The sequence below is a fragment of the Oncorhynchus mykiss genome, chromosome 12, assembly GCF_013265735.2.
Source record: "Oncorhynchus mykiss isolate Arlee chromosome 12, USDA_OmykA_1.1, whole genome shotgun sequence".
In the NCBI taxonomy this organism is placed as follows: Eukaryota; Metazoa; Chordata; class Actinopteri; order Salmoniformes; family Salmonidae; genus Oncorhynchus; species Oncorhynchus mykiss.
In genome coordinates this window covers 16829831-16846510 of record NC_048576.1, presented here as the reverse complement: position 1 = coordinate 16846510, position 16680 = coordinate 16829831, and the positions used below count along the sequence as shown (strand labels likewise).

Here is a 16680-nt window from a genome sequence, read left to right as displayed (position 1 = left end):
GGTCTGTGAGAGCCAGAAATCTTGCTTGTTTGTAGGTGACCAAATACTTATTTTCCACCATAATTTGCAAATAAATTCATTAAAAATCCTACAATCTGATTTTTTTTTCTTCATTTTGTCTGTCATAGTTGAAGTGTACCTATGATGAAAATTACAGGCCTCTCATATTTTTAAGTGGGAGAACTTGCACAATTGGTGGCTGACTAAATACTTTTTTGCCCCACTGTATACACACACCTCGTGTTGTGACAAGGTAGGGGTGATATACAGAAGATGGTCTTTTACCAAATAGGGCTAAGTCCATATTATAGCAAGAACAGTTCAAATAAGCAAAGAGAAACAACAGTCCATCATTACTTTCAGGCATGAAGGTCAGCCAATTCGGAAAATGTCAAGAACTTTGAAAGTTTCTTCAAGTTCAGTCGCAAAAACCAACAAGCGCTATGATGAAACTGGCTCACATGAGGACCGGCACAGGAAAGGAAGACACAGAGTTACCAGCCTCAGAAATTGCAGCCCAAATAAATGCTTCACAGAGTTCAAGTAACAGACACATCTCAACATCAACTGTTCAGAGGAGACTGGTTGAATCAGGACTTCAGGGACAAATTGCTGCAAAGAAACCAGTACTGTCAAATCAAATGTATTTATAAAGCCCATCTTACATCAGCTGATGTCTCAAAGTGCTGTACAGAAACCCAGCCTAAAACCCCAAACAGCAAGCAATGCAGGTGTAGAAGCACGGACACCAATGGACATTAGACCGGTGGAAATCTGTCCTTGGTCTGATGAGTCCAAATTTGAGATTTTAGGTTCCAACCGCCGTGTCTTTGTGAGACGCAGAGTAGGTGAACCGATGATCTTAGCATGTGTGGTTCCCACTGTGAAGCATGGAGGAGGCGGTGTGATGGTTTGGGGTACTTTACTTTTCTATATGTGTTATTGCATAGTTTCGATGTCTTCTCTATTATTCTACAATGTAGAAAATAGTACAAATAAGGAAAAACCCTGGAATGAGTAGTTATGTCCAAACTTTTGACTGATACTGTGTGTATGTGTATATACTGTACACTACCATTAAAAAGTTTAGGTCACTTAGAAATGTCCCCGTTTGTGAAAGAAAAGCGCATTTTTGTCCATTAAAATAACATAATATTTATCAGAAATACAGTGTAGACATTGTTAATGTTGTAAATGACTATTGTAGCTGGAAACGGGAGATCTACATAGGCATACAGAGGCCCATTATCAGCAACCATCACTCTTGTGTTCCAATGGCACGTTGTGTTAGCTAATCCAACTTTACAATTTTGAAAGGCTAATTGATCATTAGAAAACCCTTTTGCAATTAGGTTAGCACAGCTGAAAACTTCTGTTCGGATTAAAGAAGCAATGAAACTGGCCTTTTTTAGATTAGTTGAGTATCTGGAGCATCAGCATTTGTGGGTTCGATTACAGGCTCAAAATGGCCAGAAACAAATAAATTTCTTCTGAAACTCAATCTATTCTTGTTCTGAGAAATGAAGGCTATTCCATGTGAGAAATTGCCAAGAAACTGAAGATCTCGACCAACTACTCCCTTCACAGAATAGCGCAAACTGGCTCTAACTCGAAAAGAAAGAGGTGTGAGAGGCCCCGGTGCACAACTGAGCAAGTAAATTAAAGTGTCTAGTCCTCAACTGGCAGCTTCATTAAATAGTACCCGCAAAACTCCAGTCTCAACGTCAACAGTGAAGAGGCGACTCCGGGATGCTGGCCTTCTAGACAGAGTTCCTCTGTCCAGTGTCTGTTCTTTTTGCCCATCTTAATCTTTTCTTTTTATTGGCCAATCTGAGATATGGCTTTTTCTTTGCAACTCTGCCTAGAAGGCCAGCATCCAGGAGTCGCCTCTTCACTGTTGACGTTGAGACTGGAGTTTTGCGGGTACTATTTAATGACGCACACACACAGTGTCTGGCCTAGAAGAACAGGAACACTAGGGCCCGTCTGACAGAACCAATCACACCCAATCATCACTGATGACATCACTAATTTCTTCCTCAGCCATCCTCTAATCACAGCTCATGAATAAGAGATGGAGCAGAATAAAAAAAACTGTCGAATTACAATGCATTAAATATGAAGGAAAGAGAGTGAGAAAGTGTGTGCCTACGTGTACCTGAGAAGTCTAGGAAGGCGTTGCCCCCCTCCTCGTCTCCCCGTCCCGTGTCCAGTAGGGTGCTGAACAGAGTGCCAATAGGGTCCAAGGGGTGGCCCACCCAGCCCTCCATGTTAGTGACTGACGTCATGCCTTTATGGAGCAGCTCTGGAGAGGACACCGACCACATACGGTTATTACTCTAGTTACACAGATAATACACATTCTATTCTATAGTTACAGTTAATACTCTACTTACACAGCTATTACTATAGTTACACAGTTAATACACATATTACTCTAGTTACACACATAATACCCTAGTTACACAGTTAATACACGTATTACTCTAGTTACACAGTTAATACACAGTTATATTACTCTAGTTACACAGTTAATATCCTAGTTACACAGTAAATACACGTATTACTCTAGTTACAGTTAATACACATATTACTCTAGTTACACCGTTAATACTCTAGTTACACAGATACACGTATTACTCTAGTTACACAGTTAATACTCTAATTAAAGTCACTAGTTACACCGTTAATACACGCATTACTCTAGTTACGCAGTCACACGCATTACTCTAGTTACGCAGTCACACGCATTACTCTAGTTACACAGCTAATACTCTAGTTGCACAGCTAATACTCTAGTTGCACAGCTAACACTCTGGTTGCACAGCTAATACTCTGGTTGCACAGCTAATACTCTAGTTACACAGCTAATACACATATTACTCTAGTTACAGTTAATACGCTAGTTACGCAGTCAATACACGCATTACTCTAGTTACAGTCAATACACGCAAGTTAGTCAACACACATTACCCTAGTTAAACAGTTAACACACTGTTATTACCCTAGTTAGTTAACACATGTATTACCCTAGTTACACAGTTAATACCCTGTTATTACCCTAGTTACACAGTTAATACCCTGTTATTACCCTAGTTACACAGTTAATACACTGTTATTACCCTAGTTACACAGTTAATACACTGTTATTACCCTAGTTACACAGTTAACACTGTTATTACCCAGTTACACAGTTAACACTGTTATTACCCTAGTTACACAGTTAACACTGTTATTACCCTAGTTACACAGTTAACACTTATTACCCTAGTTACACAGTTAACACTGTTATTACCCTAGTTACACAGTTAATACACTGTTATTACCCTAGTTACACAGTTAATACACTGGTATTACCCTAGTTACACAGTTAATACACTGTTATTACCCTAGTTACATAGTTAATACACTGTTATTACCCTAGTTACACAGTTAACACTGTTATTACCCTAGTTACACAGTTAATACACTGGTATTACCCTAGTTACACAGTTAATACACTGTTATTACTCTAGTTACACAGTTAATACTGTTATTACCCTAGTTACAGGTACACTGTTATTACCCTAGTTACACAGTTAATACACTGTTATTACCCTAGCTACACAGTTAACACTTATTACCCTAGTTACACAGTTAACACATGTATTACCCTAGTTACACAGTTAATACCCTGTTATTACCCTAGTTACACAGTTAATACACTGGTATTACCCTAGTTACACAGTTAATACACTGTTATTACCCTAGTTACACAGTTAATACACTGTTATTACCCTAGTTACACAGTTAACACTGTTATTACCCTAGTTACAGTTACACTGGTATTACCCTAGTTACACAGTTAATACACTGTTATTACCCTAGTTACACAGTTAATACACTGTTATTACCCTAGTTACACAGTTAATACACTGTTATTACCCTAGTTACACAGTTAATACACTGTTATTACCCTAGTTACACAGTTAATACACTGTTATTACCCTAGCTACACAGTTAATACACTGTTATTACCCTAGCTACACAGTTAACACTTTTATTACCCTAGTTACACAGTTAATACACTGTTATTACCCTAGCTACACAGTTAACACTTATTACCCTAGTTACACAGTTAACACTTATTACCCTAGTTACACAGTTAACTGTTATTACCCTAGTTACACAGTTAACACTGTTAATACACTGTTATTACCCTAGTTACACAGTTAATACACTGTTATTACCCTAGCTACACAGTTAACACTTATTAACCTAGTTACACAGTTAACTGTTATTACCCTAGTTACACAGTTAACACTGTTATTACCCTAGTTACAGTTAATACACTGTTATTACCCTAGTTACACAGTTAATACACTGTTATTACCCTAGTTACACAGTTAATACACTGTTATTACTCTAGTTACACAGTTAATACACTGGTATTACCCTAGTTACACAGTTACACTGTTATTACCCTAGTTACACAGTTACACTGTTATTACCCTAGTTACACAGTTAACACTGTTATTACCCTAGTTACACAGTTAATACACTGTTATTACTCTAGTTACACAGTTAATAAACTGTTATTACCCTAGTTACACAGTTAATACACTGTTATTACCCTAGTTACACAGTTAATACACTGTTATTACCCTAGTTACACAGTTAATACACTGTTATTACTCTAGTTACACAGTTAATACACTGTTATTACCCTAGTTACACAGTTAATACACTGTTATTACTCTAGTTACACAGTTAATACACTGTTATTACCCTAGTTACAGTTACACTGTTATTACCCTAGTTACACAGTTAATACACTGTTATTACCCTAGTTACACAGTTAATACACTGGTATTACTCTAGTTACAGGTTACACAGGTTACACTGTTATTACTCTAGTTACACTGTTATTATTCTAGTTAGTTAATACACTACTAACTATTACCACAGTTATTACAAACAAATGTATTTATAAAGCCCTTTTTACGTCAGCCGATGTAACAAAGTGCTGTACAGAAACCCAGCCTAAAACCCCAAACAGCAAGCAACGCAGGTGTAGAAGCACAGTGGCTAGGAAAAACTCCCTAAAAAGGCAAGAACCTAGGAAGAAGCCTAGAGAGGAACCAGGCTCTGAGGGGGGGCCAGTTCTCTTCTGGCTGTGCCGGGTGGAGATTATAACAGAAAATGGCCAAGATGTTCAAACGTTCATAGATGACCTGCAGGGTCAGATAATAATAATCACAGTGGTTGTAGAGGGTGCAACAGGGTTGTAGAGGGTGCAACCTCAGGATTAAATGTCAGTTGACTTTTCATAGCCAATCATTCAGAGTTAGAGACCCCAGGTGCGGTACACTATTATTACATGGTTTATACACAGCTAATACACTGTTAGTACATTGATATTACAGTTTATATACTGTCCCTCCAGTTAGTACGCTGGTATTATATGGTTAACATACAGGTACAGACAAAGACAGGAGTGAGAGTGAGGCCGTCCTTTAGTGAAACAGTAGAAATGAAACGATGAAGAACTGACCTTTTTTGTGGTTGCGGAGGAGCTGTAGTTGTTTCTGTTGCTGCCGTTTGAGTGTGTTGACAATAGCAATGGCCAATCGCAAGGCTTCCCTGGGATAACCATGTGACCGCAGCGCGTCAACCCTCGCACACGCTGTTGGGACGTGCTCTGCAAGAGTGATGGGAGGGGGGGACTTCAATAGACTACCAAAACCAAAGCTACTTCAACTAAATAAAACAAAAAAATCCCCAAAATTACCTTCTAAATCCCTCCCCCCCTTTCGTCATTGTCAACACAAATACACACTCACCGTGCCAGAGGGGCCATCCGCGGGCGTCAAACAGTGCCCCTCCACTACCGTGGTTGTCGTGGGGACAGTGTGTGTGTGTGTGTGTGCAGAGGTCATGTGTGATGACGCGCTGCAGATGTGTGTCCTGCCAGTGCAGGTCGCAGGCCTCAATGGCCCTCGTAAACACTGTCCTATGAGGACGAGACGACAAGTCTGGGAGAGAGGGGTGAGAGGGCGATTAGGGAGAGGGGTGAGGGTGGGTAGAAAAGAGGAGCGAAAGAAGAGGACAATGTGAAAATATTCATTAAAAAACGTTGCTTTGATCAGCCACCTAAAGCTAAAGCTTCCTGGGTGAAATGCTCATTCGCTGCACTGTTCCTACTCAGAAGCCTCATATACATTTTTAAAGGGTATTTTCTCTAATTTAGCTCAGACAGGGACAGGGGCAGCCGTAGCTATAAGACCCCGCTTGGGTTATTGGGCTTATTCCATCAGACAGAGAAACGAATAAGAACAGCTCGTAGGGCAGAGACATGGAGAGAGGGAGAGAGTTGATTAAAAGAGGCATGGAGACCGAGCGAGGGATCGACAGAGAGAACATGATAAAAAGAAGGAGGCTTTTCTCGCACACGCTCAGTGTGGTTGTCCCACCTAGGTGGCAGGTGCCCTGAGGCAGTGTGTTGGTCAGGTGTGTGTGAGATGTGTGCATGTTTGTCTGTCTACGTGTGCGTTTTCTCACCTGGGTTGCCGTGCGGTAGTGCGTGTGTGAGGTTGGGTAGTTCGTTGCCATGGTTTCCGTCCTCCCATGGACACACATCGATGCTGTTCCACCGTCTAAGCTGTCTCAGCCACACACACTTCTGCTCCGACTTACAGTGGGGGTTCAGCACAATACACATCCACAGGGTACCTACACACACAAAGGATGTTTCTGTCATTATTATTCATCCTTGAATCATGTCATTTCATTCTATGAAAAGGGAACACTAGATACCATTAAAAGGTTTTGGACCTTGCGTTTATCTTTTCAATAAACACATGCCTACCACACACACACTTTGATTACCTGAAGCATGAGCTGAAAAGGAGATGGGTTATGGATGAAGGGAGGGAGGGAAGGATAGAGGCAGAGGAAAGAAGAGAGATTTAGAGAGTAAACCGAAGGCATCAAAAATAAGTATGCAGGAAAACAGGGAAAAACAGTGAAAAATGAACAGAAAGAGGACAGATGACAGAATGAGACACGAGGAGTGAGAGGTGAAGCTAAAGAACAGGAGAGGGGGATGAGATAGGAAGGTGGGAAGAGTCACTTTATCCTCTGTCTTTGCATGGCATCAAGGACAACAGAAAGAAGAGAGAGGAGAGGGGAGAAAACAGAGTGGATGAGATGGGAAGGAAAAGTCGGGAGTGAAGAAATTTAAGAGAAGGAATGAAGAGGAGGCAAGATTGCAGAAAGGGAGAGAAGGAAAGAAGACAAAGGGAAGAGCAGAATGTGCATCCATCAAGCAGGGGGACTCTCCAAAACATTAAAAGCATGATGATGGATTCAAATGATCCAGAAATAAGAGATGAACTACCCTTAGAACAGAAAGAGAGAAAGAAACCAAAACAGACAAAGAAAGGGGGGATAAATAATACACTTCCAACAATCAACTACCATGACAACAGGGTTGTGGTTATGGGATGTTGCTTGGGCAGGTTACTATTGGATGTCGTAGCGAGGCTAGGGCTAAGTTCTACTGGATCTGGTTACTAGACTAGGGTCTATCTAGACTCTCCCCCGATTAGACACTAACAAGGAATAATTCCTAAAGCCTTCCTGCTTATCGTGAATATGGACAGTGTACAGTTCAGTGTTCACGCACAGCTACTTCAGCTGTGGTTCATTATGACAAGAGGAAAGGAAGCGAGAGGGACCACAGAAACACATTCAACACTGTACATCCAGTGGTCTCCTTCAGCTGGCTGGCACCCACACACACGTCCGCAGTGAGAAATCATGGCTTCTATTTCTCCCTCCTCACCAACCTAAGCCAGATGAGAACCAGCATCTCAGACTCCAAATGATCCAACACACATTCATTAAAACAATATTGGGCTCAGCAAGATGGATTTATCTCCTGACACACACTCACACAGAAATCCACACACATGCACAGACACACAAACACCACTTCACCCCCCTGCTCCCATCCCCCTTTATTTCCATGGATGGGTCTAATTTGAATATTCAGCCCACAATTCATCTGTTCTGTCAAAAGAGGGAAAGAGAGAAAGAAAGAAAAATAGAGGGAGACAGAAAGAGAGAGAGCGAACGAGAGAGAGAGCGAAATACCCAGCTCACAATATCAGAACACATTTTAGGTTGTAAAAAGCATATTTCACAAAACATATAGCTCACACCCTACAAATACATAACAGACTGACAATACACTCCTGATACATGCCAAACACTACCCATCATGCAATCAGTCGTCATATCACAATGTGCAGAGAGATAGTGCCTTCAGGCAATTTTTTTATCACCATCTACACACAATAACCCGAAATGACAAAGTGGGAAAATGTTTAGATTTTCTTGCACCCAATGACCACTGACAGAACTAAAAAGTTAATTGGCTGAGATGGGAGAACAACCATCTCTGCAGCACACCAATCTGGCCTTTATGGGAGAGTGGCCAGACGGATTACATATCTGAGAAAAAGGCACATGACAGCACACCTGAAGTTTATAAAAAGACACATGACAGCACACCTGTGGTTTATAAAAAGACACATGACAGCACACATGACAGCACACCTGGAGTTTATAAAAAATACACATGACAGCACACCTGTGGTTTATAAAAAGGCACATGACAGCACACCTGGAGTTTATAAAAAGACACATGACAGCACACCTGGAGTTTATAAAAAGGCACATGACAGCACACCTGTGGTTTATAAAAAGGCACATGACAGCATACCTGTGGTTTATAAAAAGGCACATGACAGCACACCTGTGGTTTATAAAAAGGCACATGACAGCACACCTGTGGTTTATAAAAAGGCACATGACAGCACACCTGTGGTTTATAAAAAGGCACATGACAGCACACCTGGAGTTTATAAAAAGGCACATGACAGCACACCTGTGGTTTATAAAAAGGCACATGACAGCACACCTGTGGTTTATAAAAAGGCACATGACAGCACACCTGGAGTTTATACTTTAAACTATGCCACTTTGTTTACATACCCTACATTACTCATCTCATATGTATATACTGTACTCGATACCATCTACTGCATCTTGCCTATGCCCTTCTGTACCATCACTCATTCATATATCTTTATGTACATATTCTTTATCCCTTTACACTTGTGTGTATAAGGTAGTAGTTTTGGAATTGTTAGGTTAGATTACTCGTTGGTTATTACTGCATTGTCAGAACTAGAAGCACAAGCATTTCGCTACACTCGCATTACCATCTGCTAACCATGTGTATGTGACATATACATTTGATTATAATAAAGGCACATGACAGCACATCTGGAGTTTATAAAAAGGCACATGACAGCACACCTGGAGTTTATAAAAAAGGCACATGACAGCACATCTGGAGTTTATAAAAAGGCACATGACAGCACACCTGGAGTTTATAAAAAGGCACATGACAGTACACCTGGAGTTTATAAAAAGACACATGACAGCACACCTGGAGTTTATAAAAAGGCACATGACAGCACACCTGGAGTTTATAAAAAAGGCACATGACAGTACACCTGGAGTTTATAAAAAGGCACATGACAGTACACCTGGAGTTTATAAAAAGGCACATGAAAGACTCAGGCAAAAGATTCTGTGGTCTGATGAGATGAAAATGTAACTCTTTGGCCTGAAAGCAAAGTGCTATGTCTGGAGAAAACCAGGCACAGCTCATCACACCATCATGCTATGGGGATGCTTTTCAGCGGCAGGGACTGGGAGACTGGTACGGATAGAGGGAACAATGAATGGAGCCAAATACAGGCAAATCCTTGATGAGAACCTGGTTCAGAGTGCAAACAACCTTAGACTGGTGCAAAGATTTACGTTCCAACAGGACAATGACCCCAAGCATGCAGCGAAAGCAATGCTGGAATGTCTTCAGAACTAGAATGTGAAAGTCATTGAGTGGCCCAGCCAAAGCCCAGACTTGAATCCCATTGAAAAATCTGTGGAAAAACTAAGCTTGCTGTTCACCACCGCTCCCCATCCAACTTCACCCCCTAGAGTCGATGTCCGCGCCTCCGTGGAAATCTAAATAGTATAATAAAAACATCCCCATTAAAATCCATATATGTTTAACTTCTCTAGGGTAGGGGGCAGCATTTGGAATTTTGGATGAAAAGCATGCCCAAATTAAATTGCCTTCTACTCAGGTCCAGAAGATAGGATATGCATATAATTAGTAGATTTGGATAGAAAACACTCTAACGTTTCCAAAACTGTTAAAATAATGTATAACAGAACTTATTTGGCAGGCAAAACCCTGTGAAAAATCCATTCAGGAAGTAGGATTTTTTGTTGTTGTTGTAGTTTTCTATTCAATGCCATTACAGTATCCATTGACTTAGGACTCAAATTGCAGTTCCTATGCCTTCCACTAGATGTCAGTCTTTAGAAATTGTTTCAGGCTTGTATTCTGAAAAGTGAGGGAGTAAGAGCAGTCTGAATGAGTGGACCCTGCCGTGTCACAGAGCTTTTTCATGTGCACGACCAAGAGAGTGCCTTTCTTGTTTACCTTTTATATTGACGACGTTATTGCCCGGTTGAAATATTATCAATTATTTAGGCTAAAAACAACCCGAGGATTGAATATAAACATAATTTGACATGTTTCTATGAACTTTACGGATACAATTTGGATTTTTTGTCTGCCTGTTGTGACTGCGTTTGAGCCTGTGGATTACTGAAGAAAACGCGCAAACAAAATGGAGGTTTTCGGATATAAAGAGAGACTTTATTGAACAAAGGGAACATTTATTGGATAAATAAATGTTTTCTGAGTGCAAACATATGAAGATCATCAAAGGTAAGTGATTAATTGTATCTCTATTTATGACTTGTGTAACTCTTCTACTTGACTGGTTACTGTTTGTAAGGATTTGTCTGCTGGGCTATGTTTTCAAATAATTGTAAGGTATGCTTTTGCCGTAAAGCATTTTTGAAATCTGACACCGTGGTTGGATTCACAAGATGTTAATCTTTAAACCAATGTAAAGTAGTTGTATATTTTCTGAATTTTTATAATGAGTATTTCTGTATTTGAATTTGGTGCTCTGCAATCTCACTGGATGTTGGCCAGGTGGGATGCTAGTGCACACACCCTAGAGAGGTTCAACTAGAGATGTCATTTCTTTTGCATGGGCTGCGTCTCAATCCCCAAAGTCCGCCAATGGCGTCACGGGACGTGTCTGAAGTCGGTACCGCCGATCTGCGTCTGTAGTGCCCGAACAGTTTGGGCGCCACACTAATATTGTTTTGCTCTAGTACACCCACAAGCCTCACAAGACTAGTCTGAAGGTAGCCCAGAACTCTGAGTCAGTGGTCTGGCAGTGTCACAGCCTCATGACGCGCGGTCACGAGAGAGTTAGCTCTCTCATGGCTTTTCTACAGACAATGGAATTCTCCGGTTGGAACATTATTGAACTTTTATGATAAAAACATCCTAAAGATTGATTCTATACTTAGTTTGACAAGTTTCTTCGACCTGTAATATAACATTTTGAACGTTTCGTCCGACTGGACCCGATCGCACTTTTGGATTTGTTTACCAAACGCTCTAACAAAAGAAGTTATTGGACATAAATGGACACTATCGAACAAAAAATGCATTTATTGTGGAACTGCGATTCCTGGGAGTGCATTCTGATGAAGATCATCAAAGGTAAGTGAATATTTATAACGCTATTTATGAATAATGTTGACTACCCAACATGGCGGATATTTCTCTGCCTGGTTTGGGCTCTGAGCGCCGTTCTCAGATTATGCTTTTTCTGTAAAGTTTTTTGAAATCTGACACCGCGGTTACATTAAGGAGAAGTGTATCTAAAGTTCCATGCATAACACTAGAATTTTTATTTCTGAGAATTCATGTGGCTCTCTGCACAATCACCGCAGGTTTCAGAACTACTGAACGTAACGTGCCATTGTAAAATGAGATTTTTTTTATATAAATTTGCACTTTATCGAACAAAACAAAACGTATTGTGTAACATGAAGTCCTATGAGTGTCATCTGATGAAGATCATCAAAGGTTAGTGATTAATTTTATCTCTGTTTGTGCTTTTTGTGACTCCTCTCTTTGGCCGGAAAAATGGCTGTTTTTTTCTGTGAGTTGGTGGTGACCTAATATAATCGTTGGTGGAGCTTTCGCTGTAAAGAATTTTTGAAATCAGACACAGTGGCTGGATTAACGAGAATTGCATCTTTAAAATGGTGCCTAATACTTGTATTTCTGAGAAATTAGATTTATGAGATTTCTGTTGATTTGTATTTGGCGCCCTGCAATTTCATTGGCTGCTGGCGAGGGGTTAGACAGGTTAACTGCACCTCAGATTGGAGCCCAAATTAATACTTCACGGAGTTCAAGTAACAGACACATCTCAATATGAACTGTTATTCAATGAGTTTCTATTGGGCAATAGCAGTAGGGCCAAATTCAATGTTTCATCAAATAATTGTATGTATATATCTTTTTTTATACCTAAAGGGGTCCTAAAACTCTAAATAAAATAGCTAAATTATCCCTGGTATGACAATCTTAAAACAATTCCATATGTTAGCTTAGTAGAACCCAGCTAAACTGATACAGACATACCCAAGATGACTCACCGCTGTAATCGCCGCCAAAGGTGCTTCTACAAAGTATTGACTCAGGGGTGTGTATACTTACTGTATGTAAATTAGATATTTCTGCATTTCATTTTCAAGAAATGCGCACTCATGTTTTCACTTTGTCATTAGGTAGTGTGTGTAGATGAGTACAATTTTTTTAATTTATTTTTTAAATCACTTGAATTCAGGCTGTAACACAACTAAATGTGGAGTAAGTGAAGGTGTATGAATACATTCTGAAGGCACTGTAGGTCTAACACCACTGACTAACACACAAAATCAAACATTAACCAGGCTCACAACAACACTCATATGTGTGCATGTGTATTCTCTTCAGCACCTAGTTCTTCCAAGTGATGTCGGTCCTTGTCGGTCCTTGTGTGTGTGTGTGTGTGTGTGTGTGTGTGTGTGTGTGTGCCTTGCCTCTTACCTAGCTCATCCCACAGCTGTCTGTATTTGTCGGTCATGGTGGTTCCCTGTTGTCTCCACAGTGCCAGACGAGGGTCGCCCATAAACTGTTCTGTGATCAGCGTTAACATCCTGGCACCGTTGGAGTCACGCATCTTCAACATCTCTCTCACCTAGAGGAGAGAGGGAGGGAGAGGGGGAGAGAGCGGGAGGGAGAGAGGTCAGCAAAGAGACAAGGGCTGTGTGTGTGTGTGTGTGTGTGTGTGTGTGTGTGTGTGTGTGTGTGTGTGTGTGTGTGTGTGTGTGTGTGTGTGTGTGTGTGTGTGTGTGTGTGTGTTTTGTATATGTTACCTTGCTGAACAGCAGGTTGAGTTGTTTCCCAGAGCCATGGTATCCTCCCTGTGAGAGAAAGAGTTTCACCTGCTCCTGGACCTGCTCCTCATCCAGGTGCCAACAGTTCTCATCATCTACACTGGCCCCTGCCGTGGGGTCTGGGGCCCCTACACACATGGACACAAAGAGAGGTTAGTCTCACATACACAGCTCATTATTTAGATTTAATGATGTTCCATGTCTCAGCAAAAGCATTGGGCTCTCTCAGACACAAACAAAAACCAAGCAAGATGAAAATAGACCTCATATGACACCAGCTTCAGTAAAGTATCATCACACACACACACACACTACATTAGTGTTGCTCATATGGACAGGGAGGTGATTTGAAGGCCCCAGGCAGAGGCCAGTCTGAGCCCCACCCCCCTCTTTTAATGTGCCATGAACACAACCAGTCATGTCTTTATCAGATTGTCAAACAATTCACTTCAAAAAGTAGGTTACATTCGCACGTTCATCCTAAACAATTCCAGCATCCAGAACAGTGCAATGTGCAGCCGCCAACTTTAACCTGGCTCACAACAACACTCATATGTGTGCATGTGTATTCTCTTCAGCACCTAGTTCTTCCAAGGGATGTCGGTCCTTGTGTGTGTGTGTGTGTGTGTGTGCATGTGTGTGTGGCTGAAACCATCTCACCAGAGAAAGCATCCAAGCCAGCGAAACAGTGCCCCTCTGTCTTACTATATGTAGGTCATGTATCTGATGCTAATGCGGTCTTGCCAAAAAGAGTCCAGACAGCATCAGATACATGGGCTACACATAAACTATATATTTACATTAACATTTTAGTAATTTAGCAGACAAGCGCCTTAAAGTAGTGAGTACATACATTTTCATACTTTGGGGAATTCCCCCGTGGAAATCGAACCCACAACTCTGGCGTTGCAAGCGCCATGCTCTACGAACTGAGCTACACAGGACTATAAATACAAAAGTATGTGATGTTAGTGGTGTAGAAGTAAGCTCACAGAACAGGATCACAGAGGGCTGAAGGGGGTAGCGCGTCAAAATCGTCTGTCCTTGGCTGCTACATCCACTACCAAATTCCAAACTGCCTCTGGAAACAATGTCAGCGCAAGAACTGTTTGTCGGGAGCTTCATGGAATGAGTTTCCATGGCCGAGCAGCCACACAAGCCTACAATCACCATGCGCAATACAAAGAGTCAGCTGGAGTGGTGTAAAGCTTGCTGCCATTGGATTCTGGAGCAGTGGAAACGCGTTCTCTGGAGTGATGAATCATGCTTAATCATCTGGCAGTCCGACGGACAAATCTGGGTTTGGCGGATGCCAGGAGAACGCTACCTGCCCGAATGCATATTGCCAACTGTAAAGTTTGGTGGAGGAGGAGCAATGTTCTAACATCTAGTGGAAAGCCTTCCCAGAAGAGTGCAAGCTGTTATTGCAGCAAAGGGGGGGACCAAATCCATATTAATGCCCATGATTTGGGAATGAGATGTTCAACGAGCAGGTGTCCACATAGTGTACATGATCTCTGCCTTGACGATTGCAGTGTTAAATCGGCAGCACCTGTCTTTTTCCTAAAGGAATGTGTTAACATAGGTAATTTTTCTGTTACATTTACATCTTTCTTGTTCTCTTCCCTGCCCTGCTCTGAAAGCACCACATTGCTGCAGCTTCATTTCAATGAAAGTCAAGTTTGCAATCATATCCGGTAGGGATTAAATGGAGCCAGCCAATCATATCAGCCAGGGGGAAATCTATTCCAGAAAAACACACACACACACACACACACACACACACACACACACACACACACACACACACACACACACACACCCACTCACCATGGACCTGGTTGATCTCAGAGTTTGTTGATAGAATCTCATCAGCTAGTTTCTGAGCAGTGGGCAGCACCTCAGTGTGGTGTACTGTTATCAGGTACTGGACAAATTTCTGCAGCTGGTCTCTGTTCATCTGGAACAGTGTCTCTGAGATGGGCAGGTGCAGTTTGACCTGCTCGGGCTTCCGTACGCGGTACAGGGCCAGCGCTACCACGTGCGCGCAGTAGAAGATGTCCTTATTGCCACAGCTGCACGTGACCGCGGTGATCTTGCAGCGGTCGAAGCTGACACTCACGCTGCAGACGAGCTCGGATTCCGACGGCGTGGCCGGTTCTGTTACCGTTCCGCTGAGGTGGAACCCTGAGAAAGAAAAGAGGAGAACCATTAGACGATCAGTCAGTCAATCAATCAAGTAGTCAATCAAATTGTATTCATGTATCCTAATAGTTTTACACAGAAGTGCGTAACAAAGTCATGTTCGGAATATTTGAACACCCCAATGGCATTCATGTTGTTGTCATTAACCTGTGGGTGTGTGGCTTAGCATCCAATACGTGCAGAAGACCCACTGTACCAACTAGCTACTAGTCAGATTACAATGGTAAGGGGGGGAAGAGAAAGAGCCGTCCCTGAAGCGAAGAGAGGGGAACATCGCTCTCGTCTTTCTCTCTCTGGGGAAAAGGTCAAACTGATGATCTCTAGAGTCCCTCGGTGTGACGAGTGATGCCCTCCTAATGCAATAGAGCTCAGCCGTCACTCACGCACTCATAATCCCCCCCACCCACACACCTATTTTCTATAAACCTGACATTCTCTGGCTAAGAGGTCACTCATTGGGGATACAGCCCGGGATCAAGCCCGGGTCTGTAGTGACACCTCTGGCACTGCACCACTCAGTCCCCGAAATAGCTACCCGGCTAACTATTTAGCAGTTTTTTGGCTTGAGGAGAAAGGGGAAGTCCAAACAAAGGTACCCATTTTATTTGGGGCTTTCTCAAAGTACACACACAGACACCAGGAGGAGAGGTTCTACTACCCAGTACTGGAAGCTCTGGATCAGGCTCTCCCCACTATAATATGCTAATGTATCACATTGCTACTTTTCCTGACTGTCTACTAAGAATCCTCTGTGAGCCTGATATTGATGGGCTGAAATGGTGTATCTACACAACATGACCAAAAATATGTGGACACCTGCTCGTCAAACATTATTATGGGCATTAATATGGAGTTGGTCCCCCCTTTGCTGCTATAACCGCCTCCACTCTTCTGGGAAGGCTTTCCACTAGATGTTGGAACATTGCTGCAGGGACTTGCTTCCGTTCAGCCACAAGCGCATTAGTGAGGTCGGGCACTGATGTTGGGCGATTAGGCCTGGCTCGCAGTCAGCGTTCCAATTAATCTCAAAGG

The 16680-nt window shown here is 41.9% G+C and overlaps 1 protein-coding gene across 1 annotated transcript in view; it reads right to left on the bottom strand.

Moving 5' to 3' along the window:
- The window catches only part of LOC110536801 (zinc finger SWIM domain-containing protein 6), a 74857-nt gene that overhangs the window by 16161 nt on the left and 42016 nt on the right, over positions 1-16680 (bottom strand). Inside the window, exons 2-8 of the mRNA XM_036937055.1 lie at positions 15274-15630; positions 13423-13571; positions 13094-13244; positions 6541-6711; positions 5823-6014; positions 5534-5680; positions 2159-2305 (exon numbers count right to left, since the gene is read on the bottom strand). Coding sequence (XP_036792950.1) covers positions 2159-2305; positions 5534-5680; positions 5823-6014; positions 6541-6711; positions 13094-13244; positions 13423-13571; positions 15274-15630 — 1314 coding nt within the window. The remainder of the gene's footprint in view (positions 1-2158; positions 2306-5533; positions 5681-5822; positions 6015-6540; positions 6712-13093; positions 13245-13422; positions 13572-15273; positions 15631-16680) is intronic.